General features: G+C 40.9%; 1 protein-coding gene across 3 annotated transcripts in view; it reads right to left on the bottom strand.

Moving 5' to 3' along the window:
- rgs19 (regulator of G protein signaling 19) overlaps nt 1-13,874 on the bottom strand; it is a 116,598-nt gene that overhangs the window by 96,043 nt on the left and 6,681 nt on the right. Inside the window, exon 1 of one of the 3 annotated variants that reach the window (XM_060836058.1) lies at nt 4,020-4,105. The exons of 1 other annotated variant lie outside the window; for it this stretch is intronic. Coding sequence is in view for 1 of the 2 variants with exons in the window: in XM_060836057.1 (XP_060692040.1) it covers nt 4,020-4,069 (50 nt within the window). In the remaining variant the exon portion in view is untranslated. Of the gene's footprint in view, nt 1-4,019; nt 4,106-13,874 lie in introns of those variants that run through there. One more of the 3 variants, XM_060836057.1, reaches the window with a different exon arrangement.

Raw genomic sequence — 13,874 nt, 5'->3', positions numbered from 1 at the left:
GGAGCAGGTGAGGCTTGAACTGAGCCACAACAAGCCTTGACAGCCCCTTCTATTATTTTCCTGGTATTAAAATGTATGTTGATGGGATGATAGTTAGTCAATTTGAATATATCCTGTGTTTTGTGGACAGAAGTGGTCGATCTTTCATTTTGTTGCATTGATGCTAGTGTTGTAATTAGGATGTTACTCAGGCCCACAAACTTTCCAATATCTTCCACACTTAGCCATTGTTAGATACCAAATAAAGTTAATAAAATTGGTTAAAGGTTGGCTTCTGTAATGATGGGCATCTCTGGATGGATCATCCATGCAACATCTTTTGTCAAAAGTGTATGCAAAAGCTTCAGCCTTTTCATTTTCATTCACATGTTGAGTAAGACAAAAGATCATGGAGAAGTCTTTTCCTCCTATTAACTGTTTAGTTTTACGTCACCATTCATGACTGGATATACCAGAACTATGGAGCTTTTATCCAATCCTTTGCTTGTGGAATCTCTTCGCTCCATGTGTGGAATGCTGCCTCCACTAAAGAACAAGTCAAATAACCTATGCAGTTGCTTCACCAGTTTGGAACTTCAATTTTAAGAACATCAGTTGATGCTCTGACTCACTGTTCTGCATGCCTTATTGAACCAGGGTCAGTCCGCTGATTTGTTGGCTAGGGGTGTGATGGAAAAACCAAGCTTCCAGATTGTGCCTACCAATTAATTCCTCTGTACAACAGCAGAATATTATGTGATTGCATAAAATGTTCATGTGCAAAAAATATCAACAACGGTTTCTCACTTTACGCTGAATATTTGCTGGAGCCTCCTTTGGACGAAAGATGCTAACATTTGTTGCAAATTACATCTGAAAAGTATAGCCCAGAATATGTTATGCCATAAATGTGTTCACTTCAAAAATTCTGTGTCTTAGAATCTGAAAGGGATGTGATGTATCAAAATTTGAAGCCATACTTTCATTTGTGTTTTATGAAATAATACCACAAAAACGACTGAATTTGTGCAATGGCAGGTGTTATCAGGTAATTTTAATAATGCTGTAGGTTCAGAAATACTTTATTCATTGAATACAAGAGGAACAAGTCCTGTTTAGTTAAACTTAGCAATATAGACTTCATGACCATGTATATGCATTGCAAAACTCATCAGGAAGAATACTTGGGCAATGAATGCATTATGCATTAAAACATAAAAGTAGCACGTTTTAAGAAGATTTGTAGCTCAGGGTGAGGTTCTGGATTAGGTTTGCTCACCGAGGAAATGACATCACCAACCCAAGGAACCTAAACACATAAATAAAAAGTGGACCATACCATCAGAGCTTCACCCTGAGGCTCATTGATGATGTTACGGAGTATGGTGATGAAAAAATCTGAAACTGAACCTTCCAGCTCAGTGAACAATCCTACATCCATAAAATTAGCACATTCAATAAACTATAGAAATGATTTATCATAGATAATAACATTATTCACATGTAATTTTCCTGTGATACAAATATGTGAAGCATAAATCTGGATTCCGTTCTCCACTTTAAATGGTTCAACTTAAGCTTGTGCAAAGTATCACTATGGGCAATTTTGTACATAAATAAGAAGTAATATATTTTGCTAAAGTAGTGATTATATTTGTGGTTTTTGAAGTTTATCAGATTTACAAAACATTGCTTAAAATTGGTTAATGGGTGTTAATAAAAAGTATAATTTGCAACTGGCAGAAATCCACAGCAACAAATAGAAAGTGCTGGCAACATTTAACAAGTCAGAGAACACCTCAGATTTGAAGGAAATTAATTGGTCTTGTACTTCTGAAGATGACTCCTTATTTTGTCCCAAGAATGGTTATTAATTTTAAAGAGTAACTCTTGGATTTTTACAGTCATTGTCGATTCAATACATTTTACTGAAACTACTGGCTCGAATGAGTTTCAGAGCCCAAATATATCTACTATAAGTAGACTTAGTCAATAATTCAAGACACTACATTGATGAAATCTTTTCAACTTCCTATCTTAATTCAGTTCTCTTCAGGTTTCTAACTTGGTAATTCTTTCATGACCGTTTGCTAAATGTTTAATATTAAATGCCTTTTAATACGAGTATTAAACAAAAAGTAAAAGAAGTACGAAGAAGAAAAACCTTCTTAAACATTCAAGTTTATGTTCAATTCAGAAAACTATTATTACAAGTGCAGTGGGAAAGAGATTTTTCATTTTCTTTCATCATAATGATGTTCCACCCCAAGCTGCAAAATCGTGTTTGAGAGTTGACCAATCTAATCATGTGATGTTGGTTCCCCAACAGCTTTGTTGATAAAATATGTGTCTTTAGATGCATGTGACAGACACTTTATAGAGAATGTTTTGTATCTTTAACATATTGCAGACTCAATCATAGGTTTTCAACAGTAAACAAATTTAAAGCATACAATAGCACTCTTAATTACCCACCCTTGACTGTACTCATGCTCATAGGACATTAGCTGATCTGGAATAAGAGTAAATAATGTACCTGGTTTCTGGCTATCACTTCTCCACACCCATCACATCCTAAGGAGGGGAAGTGTTGCCTACAGTTTCATCCCTCTGCGCACGTGTACTGACTATGGTTTCTGTTCATTTAAGAAGTGACTCGAGCTATCTTAATCCCTAATATTGGCACAACATACAAGACACAACATTGACAAAGCCCTTTAAAAAAGATATTGTTCCTAGACCGAGCACAATTGCACAAATAAATCGGGTCTCCTGTTCACCAGCAAAATTGAATATAGTAGCTTTTCAAGCTCCATTTATTTCCATATTCTCAGCTGAACATTTAACAGAATTATGCATCAAGAAACAACTGACTTTACATCTATAGCGACAACAGTCTGTAGGATGGTGAAAGTGTCTGGCACTTTACAAAATCTGAGTGGAGACCCGCAATATTCCCTCCCTCTTGTCTCGATGTAGCTGCTTGGATCTCCACACCTGCCCAGCACCATCATTTTGATCGTGTCCCCACTCTTTGCTCAAAGAAAATCACCTAAATCTATCGTCCCCTCCCCCTTAATCTCCTCAACCGCACCCCGCTCCCCCACACCTTTTTTTTTAAACGTATATATACGAACATCATTAGTTCAATTACTGGTATATAGTGTATCAAACAGAGGCGATACGCTGAAGAAACGGTCTGGGAGGTAAAATCAGAACATTAAAGCAACAAGCAATTTTGAGGGCGAGTAGGATGCATCTGACTTGAGATTTTGAGTAAGATTGTATCAGTTGACATGTTGGGTAGCCCGGTGAAGACGGGGACGCTGAAGCTGCTAAGGCAATGCAAAGCAACGCCGGAGCGTGGCGCCGGTTGAGCCCGGAATCCTGCAGCAGCTACAGGTGGCAGGAGGCAGCAGCCAACTGGGGAAAGGTCGACACATCAGAAGTAACGCAACTTCTTCATAACCCTGCGCGCCCCCCTCTCTCCCTCACCCTCTCCAGACATACACGCTGGCAGAGCACGGAGTCGATCCGAGTTGCCACTTCAGCAACATCCCCCTACCCCCCCCCCCCACTCCTGTGTGTGATAAAAAAGATTGGCGAACGGGTCACGACTTTAAAGCCACTGCTAGCGGGAATGCAGCAACGACGGGAAGAGATCATTCTGCATTTCAGAGTGCACAAGAAATCTTCACTGACAGCTAAAACCATCAACAAAGCAGTAGTGGGTAATAAATGCAGCAGTCCCCTCGTGTTTCCATGGGGATATTCTGATTTCTCTCTCCCTTTTTTTAATAAAACCGCCATACAGACAGGCAGAGAGACACCTCTGATTTAGGATTTGCCCGAAACGCTGTGGATAAAAAGCTGCACTACACAAAAGGGAGACTTGTCAGATTGTAGGGTATGGGTTGGATACATTTCACAGGTTAATGCCTTCAAATTGACAGCCCCACTCGCTGGGTGCAGATTGCTACGTATTATTTTGAAAAGAAGAGGACAAAAGTCAGCGATCAAACAATGAGGGTATTACTTACAGTTTTGCATTAAAATTCGGCGTGTTACTGTATCGTTTTCTCAAGCACATCCGTTTTTTTTTATAAGTCAGATCGACACCCAGGGCGGCTGGCGGAGATGGGCTGCGCATGCGTGTCCCAGCCGGCTGCCTTCCTCGCAGTTTCACTGCTACGTCAAGGAGCCTCAGTTGAGGAGCTGATGCTCAAACAAGCTTTCCCCAGGTCTCCCTCCTTCAGCTGCTTGTCTCACACCTCCTGTCAACAGCATGCAGCAAACTGGCGTTCCACACACTCAGTGCTGGGTGCATGAGAACACAGTCCCCAAACAGGACCAGGCATGCCCAATGCTCCGTTCCAATGTTTTCAGAGACTAAGGAGAGAAGATAACAGGATCTTGTGGAGCTACACATTTCAGACAAGGGGAACATTCTGGCCCTGGTGGACGACGCGTTATCTCGAAACCGATTGGAGGCAAAATATGTTCGGTTTTGTAAATGATGTTGACCAATGAAGTCCAGAGAAGGGCTTCATCCAGATTTTTTTGCTATGGGGATCCAGAGATACACCGGAAGAAACATAGAAACTAGGAGCAGGCTATTCGGCCTCTCGAACCTGCTTCGTCATTCTATACCACCGTGGCTGATTCACTATCTCAAGCCAAATTTCCACTGTTTCCACTCCCCTCGATGCCTTCAGTATCTAAAACCTTTAGTATGTACGACTTAAAAGATCAAAAAGCTCATCAGAAGTAAAGCCGATGTTTTAAATACCATGTTGACATGTTTGAAAATACACAAATCGACGAGTATAGATTTCCCTTCTCTGTGCCTCGGTATTTATTTACCTCAGGCGTCCCATTTCATTTGAACAGAAATATTAACAATTCTAAAAATGTCAGAGCTATTACAACTGGATCGATATAGGACTAAACAGTCCATTCAACGATTTATTAACCTGTCAGCTAGCGATATAATTAACGATGCACTTACAGTCTGCAAGTTTGTTGTAGAGGGTTCCCAGCAAGTCAGAACGTGGTGTGTGAAGTGAATGTTAATATCCAGACAGGATGGATTGAATAGGAGAATTAAGACTTTCTCCTCCTGAGAATGTCCTGCAGAGTCTAGACTTCAGACTGGAGTTACAATATGTTTACAGCGCCCTGCTGAGCTAATCTACCCAATCGTTACAGTATCAATATATATGTGTGCTGACTGGAACAGATCCTTGCAGGGAAAACTCAACTATACCTCTGTAATACAATTTCAATATCGTTATCTTACGTATATGTGCCACACTTTCTCAACACTCAATTACATTGTTTAATTTAAACAATAGTGGTGCTGATTTTATGTGAACGAATCGACAGGAGGACAGGACGATGTACTCTGTTGTTCTGTGCGAAAACATGATTCCAAGACTAGGCGGCGTAAAACAATATTATCACCAATTTAGCGTAGAGTGTCAGCGATATCCACGAATAATCGTCTTTCAAGTTTTTAAAAAAGCTCAGCTTCTGTCAAAATACAATGAATTTTCGTGTGTTACGAGAACAAACAAAGTATAATCTCTGAATTAACTCTGCATGTTTCAACTATTCCAGAAAGATGACTCACTCCCATTTTACTGAGCGTTTATCTTCTTCAATCATGTATCTGACTTCTTCCAATCAGCTACCGTTGACAGCACAAACCCGCTGGAGTTCAGACATAAAACATCACGCTAAATCTAAATTTTAATGAATTGGTGTTTAGATCGGCAAGAGCTTTCGATTTTAATTTGCATTATCTTCGTAACGTTAAAGTGTAAAATCGCATAGTAATTGGATCCCTCATGAAAGATTGCACACTATTTATACGTGTGTGTATTGTTCGTACATTTCAGGAAATCATTCTTATTTATTCCTGTCCGTGTTCGCAAATAACGTTTAATATGTTTCAATTCATCGGAGTCGTTCCTACATCTTACCATTGGACACTAAATATCTGAAGTAAATTCCAAATTCACTTAACAAATGTGCAAATTGTCATGACCGCACGGTCTGAAATCGCTTTTCTACTTTTAGACTCGCCGCTTTTTTTTTGGTCTCAAAAGGTGGCGCCAGACACCGCCAGTAAATTCAGCGGGAATTAACCAGCGATAACCAGTTGAGTGACAGTGTGTGTGTATATGCAAGGAGGTGGGTCGGGGCATATGTATCTGTGTGTGTGGTACGTATTTGGGAGTGTGAGGACGTGTGTTGCTAGGGCAGGTGACTTGTTGCGGGTGGGTCCTGAGGGAGTGTATGTGGCGTGGGTTGGGGAATGTATATATGAGTGTGGAGAAATTGGTGTACAGAGTGATAGAGTGTGTGTTTGGAGGAGAGGGAGTAATGCTAGCATGGATAGTAGCTTTCTCTTTCTGCGTGGGGGAAGATATTAGAACATAAAAACAAGATTAGTCCCTATGCTAATTCTGTCATTCATGAGATCACAGCTGATCTGTGACCTAACTCTCTGATCCATATCTACGTTATTATATTCTGTTATATCTTTGGATAAAAGAAAATATCAACATCAGATTAAAGTTAAAAACTGATATGGAATTAAATACAGTTAATGGAAGAATATTTCCATATACTTCCATCATTTGTATAGAAGTATTTCCTACTTTTACTCCTGAATACACTAATTCGAATCTTTACACCACACTCAAGAGCTGGACTGCCCATGCTGCGCAGATACATTTTCTGTGCCTAACTTATTTGTTCTCTTAATATTGTGACAGCTTTGATCTAATCACCTGAGAGCTTAATCTTTTAAATTCTCAAACTTGAAACCTGGTTTGTGTAATCTCTTCCCATAATTCTTGGAGGCCAGTCACCATTCCGGTAAATATAAACTGCACTCCCACCATGGTCAATATATCCTTCTTAGGGAATGTATTATCTGAAACTTCTTACAGTACTCCAGATGTGGTCTAACCAGGACTTTGTATATTTGTATCAATTCTACCTCACGTGTTTGTAGTCTTCTCAATATAAAGACTATCATTTTGTTAACTAAACCTGATCATTTCTGTAGCTTTTTCTAATGTTTCAGTGATCTATGTACCTGGACAACCAAGTGTCTTTGAACTCCACAGTTTTAGTTTTTCCTTATTTAGAAAATATCCTATTCTCATTTGGTGCAAAGTAGATGACAACATGTTTGTTTATATTGAAATTCATTTGCCACAGATTTTTCCATTCCCTTAATCTATCAACATGTCTATAATTAAACAAAAAAGTTCTATAATTATATTCTGCCTAACTGCCTATCATTTTGTCATTGTTAAACTTGATTATGTGACATTCTATCCCCTCATCTAAACTGTTAATAAATAGTGAGTAGTCAAGAGAACAATATGGATCCTTGCAGGACATGACTAGTTTGCATCCTGTTAATTAGGTTAGTTGTTCAATTATCCCTACTCTCTGTCTCCTGCCAAGCAGTCAATTTCCTAAACAAGTCAATAATCTTGCTTTCAGTTCCTGGGCTTCAACTTTAGCTAAGCCTTCCGAAAATCCATGAAACAGTTGTTGTGCACAATGTTTCCTACATTAGAACAGTGACTCCATTTCAGAAGCACTTCATTGGTTGTAAATCAGCTTGAGACATACAGTCATAAAGTCATACAAGATGGATATAGACACTTTGGTCTAAATTATCTGCACCAAGCAGGTATCCCAATCTGACCTAGTCCTATTTGCCAGCATTTGGTCTGTGTTTCTCTAAACACTTCCTATTCTTCTACCCATCCAGGTACCTTTTAAATATTGTAATTATACCTGCCTTCACCAATTCCTCTGGCAACTCATTTCATACATGCATCACCATCTGCATGAAAAAATTACCCCTCAAATCCCTTTTAAATCTTTCCCCTCTATCTTATACCTATGTCCGGCACGGTGGCACAGTGGTTAGCACTGCTGCCTCACAGCACCTGAGACCTGGGTTCAATTCCCGCCTCAGGCGACTGACTGTGTGGAGTTTGCACGTTCTCCCCGTGTCTGCGTGGGTTTCCTCCGGGTGCTCCGGTTTCCTCCCACAGTCCAAAGATGTGCGGGTCAGGTGAATTGGCCATGCTAAATTGCCCGTAGTGTTAGGTAACGGGTAAATGTAGGGGTATGGGTGGGTTTCGCTTCGGCGGGTCGTTGTGGACTTGTTGGGCCGAAGGGCCTGTTTCCACACTGTAAGTCTAAGTCCTCTAGTTTTGGACTCCCTGCCCCAGGAAAAGAAGCCCTGGCTATTCACCCTATCTTTGCCCCGCATGATTTATAAATCTCTATAAGATCACAACTCAATTACCAACACTCCAGGGAAAAAAGCCCCAGCCTATTCAGCCTCTCCCCACAACTCAACCCTCCAGACCTGGCGACACCCTTGAAAATCTTTTCTGTACCCTCTCAAGTTTAACAACATTCTTCCTATTGAAGGACAACCAAAATTGTATGTAATGTTCCAAAAGTAGCCTCACCAATGTTCTGTACAGGCATAATATAACATCTCAACTCCTGTTCTCAATGTTATGACCAATGAAGGCAAACGTGTCAAATGCCTTCTTCACCACCCTGTTGATCTGTGACCCAACTTTCAAGGAACTATGAATCTCCACCCCTAGGTTTCTATGTTTGTCAACATTCCACAGGGTCCTGCCATAAATGTAAAAGTCCTGCTCTGGTTTGCCTTACCAAAATGCAACACCTCACATTTCTCTAAATTAAACTCCATCTATCATTCCTCATCAAATTAGCCCATCCGATCAAGGTCCCTGTCCAATACACCTATTTTGGTGTAATCTGTTAACTTATTAACCATGCCTCCCAAATTCACATCTAAATCATTTATATAAATAATGAAAAGCAGTGGATCCAACACCAATTCTTGTGACACACCACTGACTACAGCCTCCTAGACCAAAAAAGAACCCTCCACCTTCTGTTTCCTACCTTCAAGCCAATTTTGTATCCAATTGGCTAGCTGCTCCGGATCCAATGTGATCTAACCTTACTAACCTGTCCACCATACAGAATCTTGTCAGGTGCTTTGGTGAAGTCCATATATACATTTACCACTCTGCCTCTATCAATCTTCTTTGTCACCTGTTCAAAACACTCAATCAAGTTGAATGAGACATGATTTCCCACACACAAAGCCATGCTGACTATCCCTAATCAGTCCTTGCCTTTCCAAATGCAGGTTAATCTGTTGCCTCAGAATCTCCTTCAACAACTTACCCAACACTGACGTAAGGTTCATCAGTCTATAGTTCCCTGAGAGGGCTAGAGGATAAGATGCATGTTTGGTAGGATATGTATTGTATGTATATTGTGTGCACATGTGTAGTGTGTAGGTGTATTGTGTGGTTATGAAGACAAGCACAATAACACTAGCATCTTGGAGGAGACCAACATAGACAGCATCACTATCATGATAATTAAACAGCAACTCCAATGACCAGCCATGTCATCTGAATGCCCAACTCACACCTCCAAAAACAGGTCATGTACTCCCAGCTGAAGGAAGGTCAGTGTGGCCCGGATGGTCGAAAGAAATATTTCAAAGGCAACATTTAGACCAACCTCAAGAAATTCTACATCAACATCAACCACTAGGAAGATATGGCAACAAACTATAATCACTGGAGAAACATCATCTAGCAGAGAACTATATGCTGCAAAAATGATCTCTGTTGTGCTCCTTGGTTCCTGCACAAGGAGAGGTAGAACACCAGGAAGGCCCACCCACCACCACCTCAACCACTATTACCACCCACCAATGCCCACAGTGCAATAGAATCTGTGGATCCAGGGTTGGCCTCGTCAGCCATCTGAAGACCCACAAATAGATGCCCTTATGGAGGACAATCATACTCAACCCGAGTGATCACCCATACTTTGCATATTGTGTGCACATGTGTTGTGTATGTATATTGTGTGTAATTATGTGTATGTGCTGCATAATTTGTGTGTGGGATGAGTACTGTGCATGTGTTGCTGTGTGGGGTGGATATACAGTAGGTGTATCAGTAGAGAGTGTGTATTATGTCTGTATTGCAGGTGGGTTTTTTTGTGTGTGTGCGCGTGCCCATGGTTTTTTTGTGATGGGTGCGTGTCTGGATATGTGGTGAGCGTTATGCAAGTGTGAGAGTGTGGGGTGAGTGTTTTTTGTGAATGAGTATAGGATGGATATTGGTTATAATTAATGACTGTTTGTGAGGTTTGTGTGTTTGTTGGAAGGTATGAGTATCGTGTGTATGGGAAATGCATTGTATGTCTGTGCAGGTTGGATATTGTCTCTGTGTATGTGTCTGGATGGGGAGTAAATGGCCGCATGGAATCGTGTGAACAGAATAATGCATGTTAGTGTGTGATAAATGGGGAGCAATTGAGTGTGTGGAAGAGTTTGGACAGTGGATATGGCAACAGACAAAACTGATAGTGACTACACAGAAGGAATGATTTAAAAAAAAAGACATAAATGAAAACAAGTCCTAAGTGATTGCAGAATAAACTGGTTGACTACAGTAAGCATTGAGGTAAAGATACCTCCAATACCTACACTTTCTGTAAAGATTTACAAAGGATGGGAGCTTTTGATCAGCAACTACAATTGAATGACCTCGTGAGCTTACTGAATGTTTCTGTGACATGGCTCATTTTACCATGAAAAATCAAAGTTAAAAATAAATGTTGGCCTCAGGCCTGATGAAAAAGCTTTTTGTGTAAGTTGAAAGGATATAGTCTCTAATACCTTGTAATGTTAGACTCATGACTGCCTTCATATTCCATTTTAATCTGCAGATTTGCTTGTGCTATTAATTTGATAGTGCAGGGGATCCACACAGCCAGTTTGGTCATGGCTGGCGGGGGACTCACATCGAGACGAGCCAGAGAGTGCAGCTTCTTTTATTTCCATGCACTTGGATAGCACCCGGATCCTGAGTAGGCCAAATCAAGTTCAGCCTGGCACAAGGCTGAGTGACTGAGGCCCTGAACAGTCTTCTCACTGATTCCACCTACATATTGTAAATTAAGAACCATAAGCTAAATCTGAGTGCCAACGATCCAGTCTTGTTACTGGCAAAGACTCCTTCCTGTTCTTTCATTTCCCACTTTTCTTTGTGCTGTCAGAGAATGTCAAAAAACAAAGCTGAAAGTCTCCCAAGTGACAGCAGTGGAACCAGCCAGAGTAACCATTCCAGCTCCTCCACTCTCAGGTCCCTTCTCTCCCACTCATGTTGCCCCTCCCATCATATAATCTGTCGCTGCAAAGAGAAGTCAGAGGAGAAGCTGTCATTGCAAGAGCTGGAGCAGTGAGCATGGGAGAGACAGAATGTATGATTGGGGAAGCAGCTTGGAAGACCTGCTGTGTCTATGCTGTGTCAGCTGCTCCTCTAATCACAATTCTGTCATTACTTCCTTTTGAGAAGCTTTGTGGTTTTTCCTTTTATTCATTCAAAATACATTGGCATCACTGGCCTTTCTATGGGCGATTATTGCCCATCCCCAATTCCCCTTGAGAGGGTGGCAGTGAGCTGCCTTCTTGGACATTGCAGGTCCATGTGCTATAGGTAGAACCCCAATGCCTTTAAGGAGGGAAATTAGCTGACTTACAAGAATCGGTTGCCAGCTTCACTGACAGTTGGCAATTGCTGCTTCTGACCTAAAATTTCTGGTACACTTTCAGTTCTGAGTTTTTATTAAAAGTCAGCAATTTTTACTACCTCAACTTTTATTGCTCCAAGGTGACAGGCTAGATCATTTCTGGATTCTACAATCGCTGCAAGTATTACTGTCAGCCAAACAACACAATACTTCATAGAGGATGCCTGGGGCCTACATGGACAAGATGGAGGAACTATATATCCTTACCCTATCAAATTGAGAAATTAGTAATGAGCAATCTAGAAACAAAACCAGGAAGTACAAATTAAAAGTTGTAATTTAACATCAAATTAGCTGCAGAAAGCAAAATAAGGAAGAGAGAAAGTTGAACAGGAAAGTGATAAAAGAGGCAAAGAGAAAGTAAGTCTACTAGCTTCATACAGAATCCCTACAGTGTGGAAACAGCCCATCTAGCCCACACTGACCTTTCATATAGCACCCCAGCCAGACCCATTCCCCATAACCTTTTCCTGTAACCCTGCATTTCCCATGGCTAATCCACCTAGACACTACGGGCAATTCAGCATAGCCAATCCACCTAACCTGCACATCTTTGGACTGTGGGAAGAAATTGGTGCACGTAGAGGGAACCCAAGCAGATGTGTGGAGAACATGCAAATTCTACACAGACAGTCACCTGAAGCTGGAATCTAACCCAGGTCCCTGGTGCTGTGGGGTAGCAGTGCTAACCAATAAGTCACTGTACAACTTCCAATTTTTTAAAAAAACTTCAATAACAATTCATAGCTTAAAAATGAAATGTCACACTGGCCAATTTAACCTTCAATGTCAGAGAGGTTATTGCAGTAATTAAGGCTTACTGCACTGTTAAAAGAATACTTTCAAGCCCTCACTTTATCTGGTGAGTTTAGTCAATATCGAGGAGACCAGGACCCGTGGACACAGCCTTAAAATTAGAGGGGGTCAATTCAGAACAGAAATGCGGAGACATTTCTTCAGCCAGAGAGTGATGGGCCTGTGGAATTCATTGTTGCAGAGTGCGGTGGAGGCCGGGACGCTAAATGTCTTCAAGGCAGAGATTGATAGATTCTTGATGTCTCGAGGAATTAAGGGCTACGGGGAGAATGCTGGTAAGTGGAGTTGAAATACCCATCAGCCATGATTGAAGGGCGGAGTGGACTCGATGGGCCGAATGGCCTTACTTCCACTCCTATGTCTTATGGTCTTATATCTACAAAGTCAGTTGGGAACAATATAGTTGAATGGGGAGCGAGACAATAAATTTTACACAATTTTGGTTCAGTTTGCTCAGGGATATTGGCTATCTGAGAGCAAATTCCAGACTTTCATATTTAATTGTGCGGTCTCTATGCATTGTTTTCATGTTTGTGCATAAATAATTGTGCGTGCTGTTGGCTCATCATTAATTTTACAGCAAAATCTGGCCTATTGTGTTTCACTAATTGTAACTCTGCATTATGTTGGTTAAATTAAAGGAAACCAAGGTTATTTGTTCTGCTTACTGTGCTAGCAACCTTGGAAGCGAAGTGTGAAGATTTTCTTTGGTGGCTATGTTTAAGGCTGCCATAAATCAATAAATAAAATTTTCAAAAAAGCTAATTTGAAAATATCCCATGTATGTGAAATCATTACCACGAATCAATTATTTATGCAGCAGTGGATTGGTATCATGACTTAGAATGTATGGTCATGAAAAATGCTGAAGATATCAAGATTGCTAAGAAAATAAGTAGCCAAGATGAGGCAGCGACTATAGATAGGTTAAATGATTGGGCCAAAAATTGGCAGATGGAGTATAACATAGCAGATAGAATAGAAAATCAGCATGCTGTTGTGGTTCTGTTCGCCGAGCTGGGAATTTGTGTTGCAGATGTTTTGTCCCCTGTCTAGGTGACATCCTCAGTGCTTGGGAGCCTCCTGTGAAGAGCTTCTGTGTTCTTTCCTCCGGCATTTATAGTGGTTTGAATCTGCCGCTTCCTGTTGTCAGTTCCAGCTGTCCACTGCAGTGGCCAGTATATTGGGTCCAGGTCGATGTGCTTATTGATTGAATCTGTGGATGAGTGCCATGCCTCTAGGAATTCCCTGGCTGTTCTCTGTTTGGCTTGTCCTATAATAGTAGTGTTGTCCCAGTCGAATTCATGTTGCTTGTCATCTGCGTGTTTGGCTACTAAGGATAGCTGGTCATGTCGTTTCGTGGCTAGTTGGTGTTC

This window comes from Hemiscyllium ocellatum, chromosome 15, assembly GCF_020745735.1.
Source record: "Hemiscyllium ocellatum isolate sHemOce1 chromosome 15, sHemOce1.pat.X.cur, whole genome shotgun sequence".
NCBI classification, from domain to species: domain Eukaryota; kingdom Metazoa; phylum Chordata; class Chondrichthyes; order Orectolobiformes; family Hemiscylliidae; genus Hemiscyllium; species Hemiscyllium ocellatum.
The sequence above is the reverse complement of the archived record's forward strand: the minus strand, read 5'-3'. Positions and strand labels throughout refer to the sequence as shown.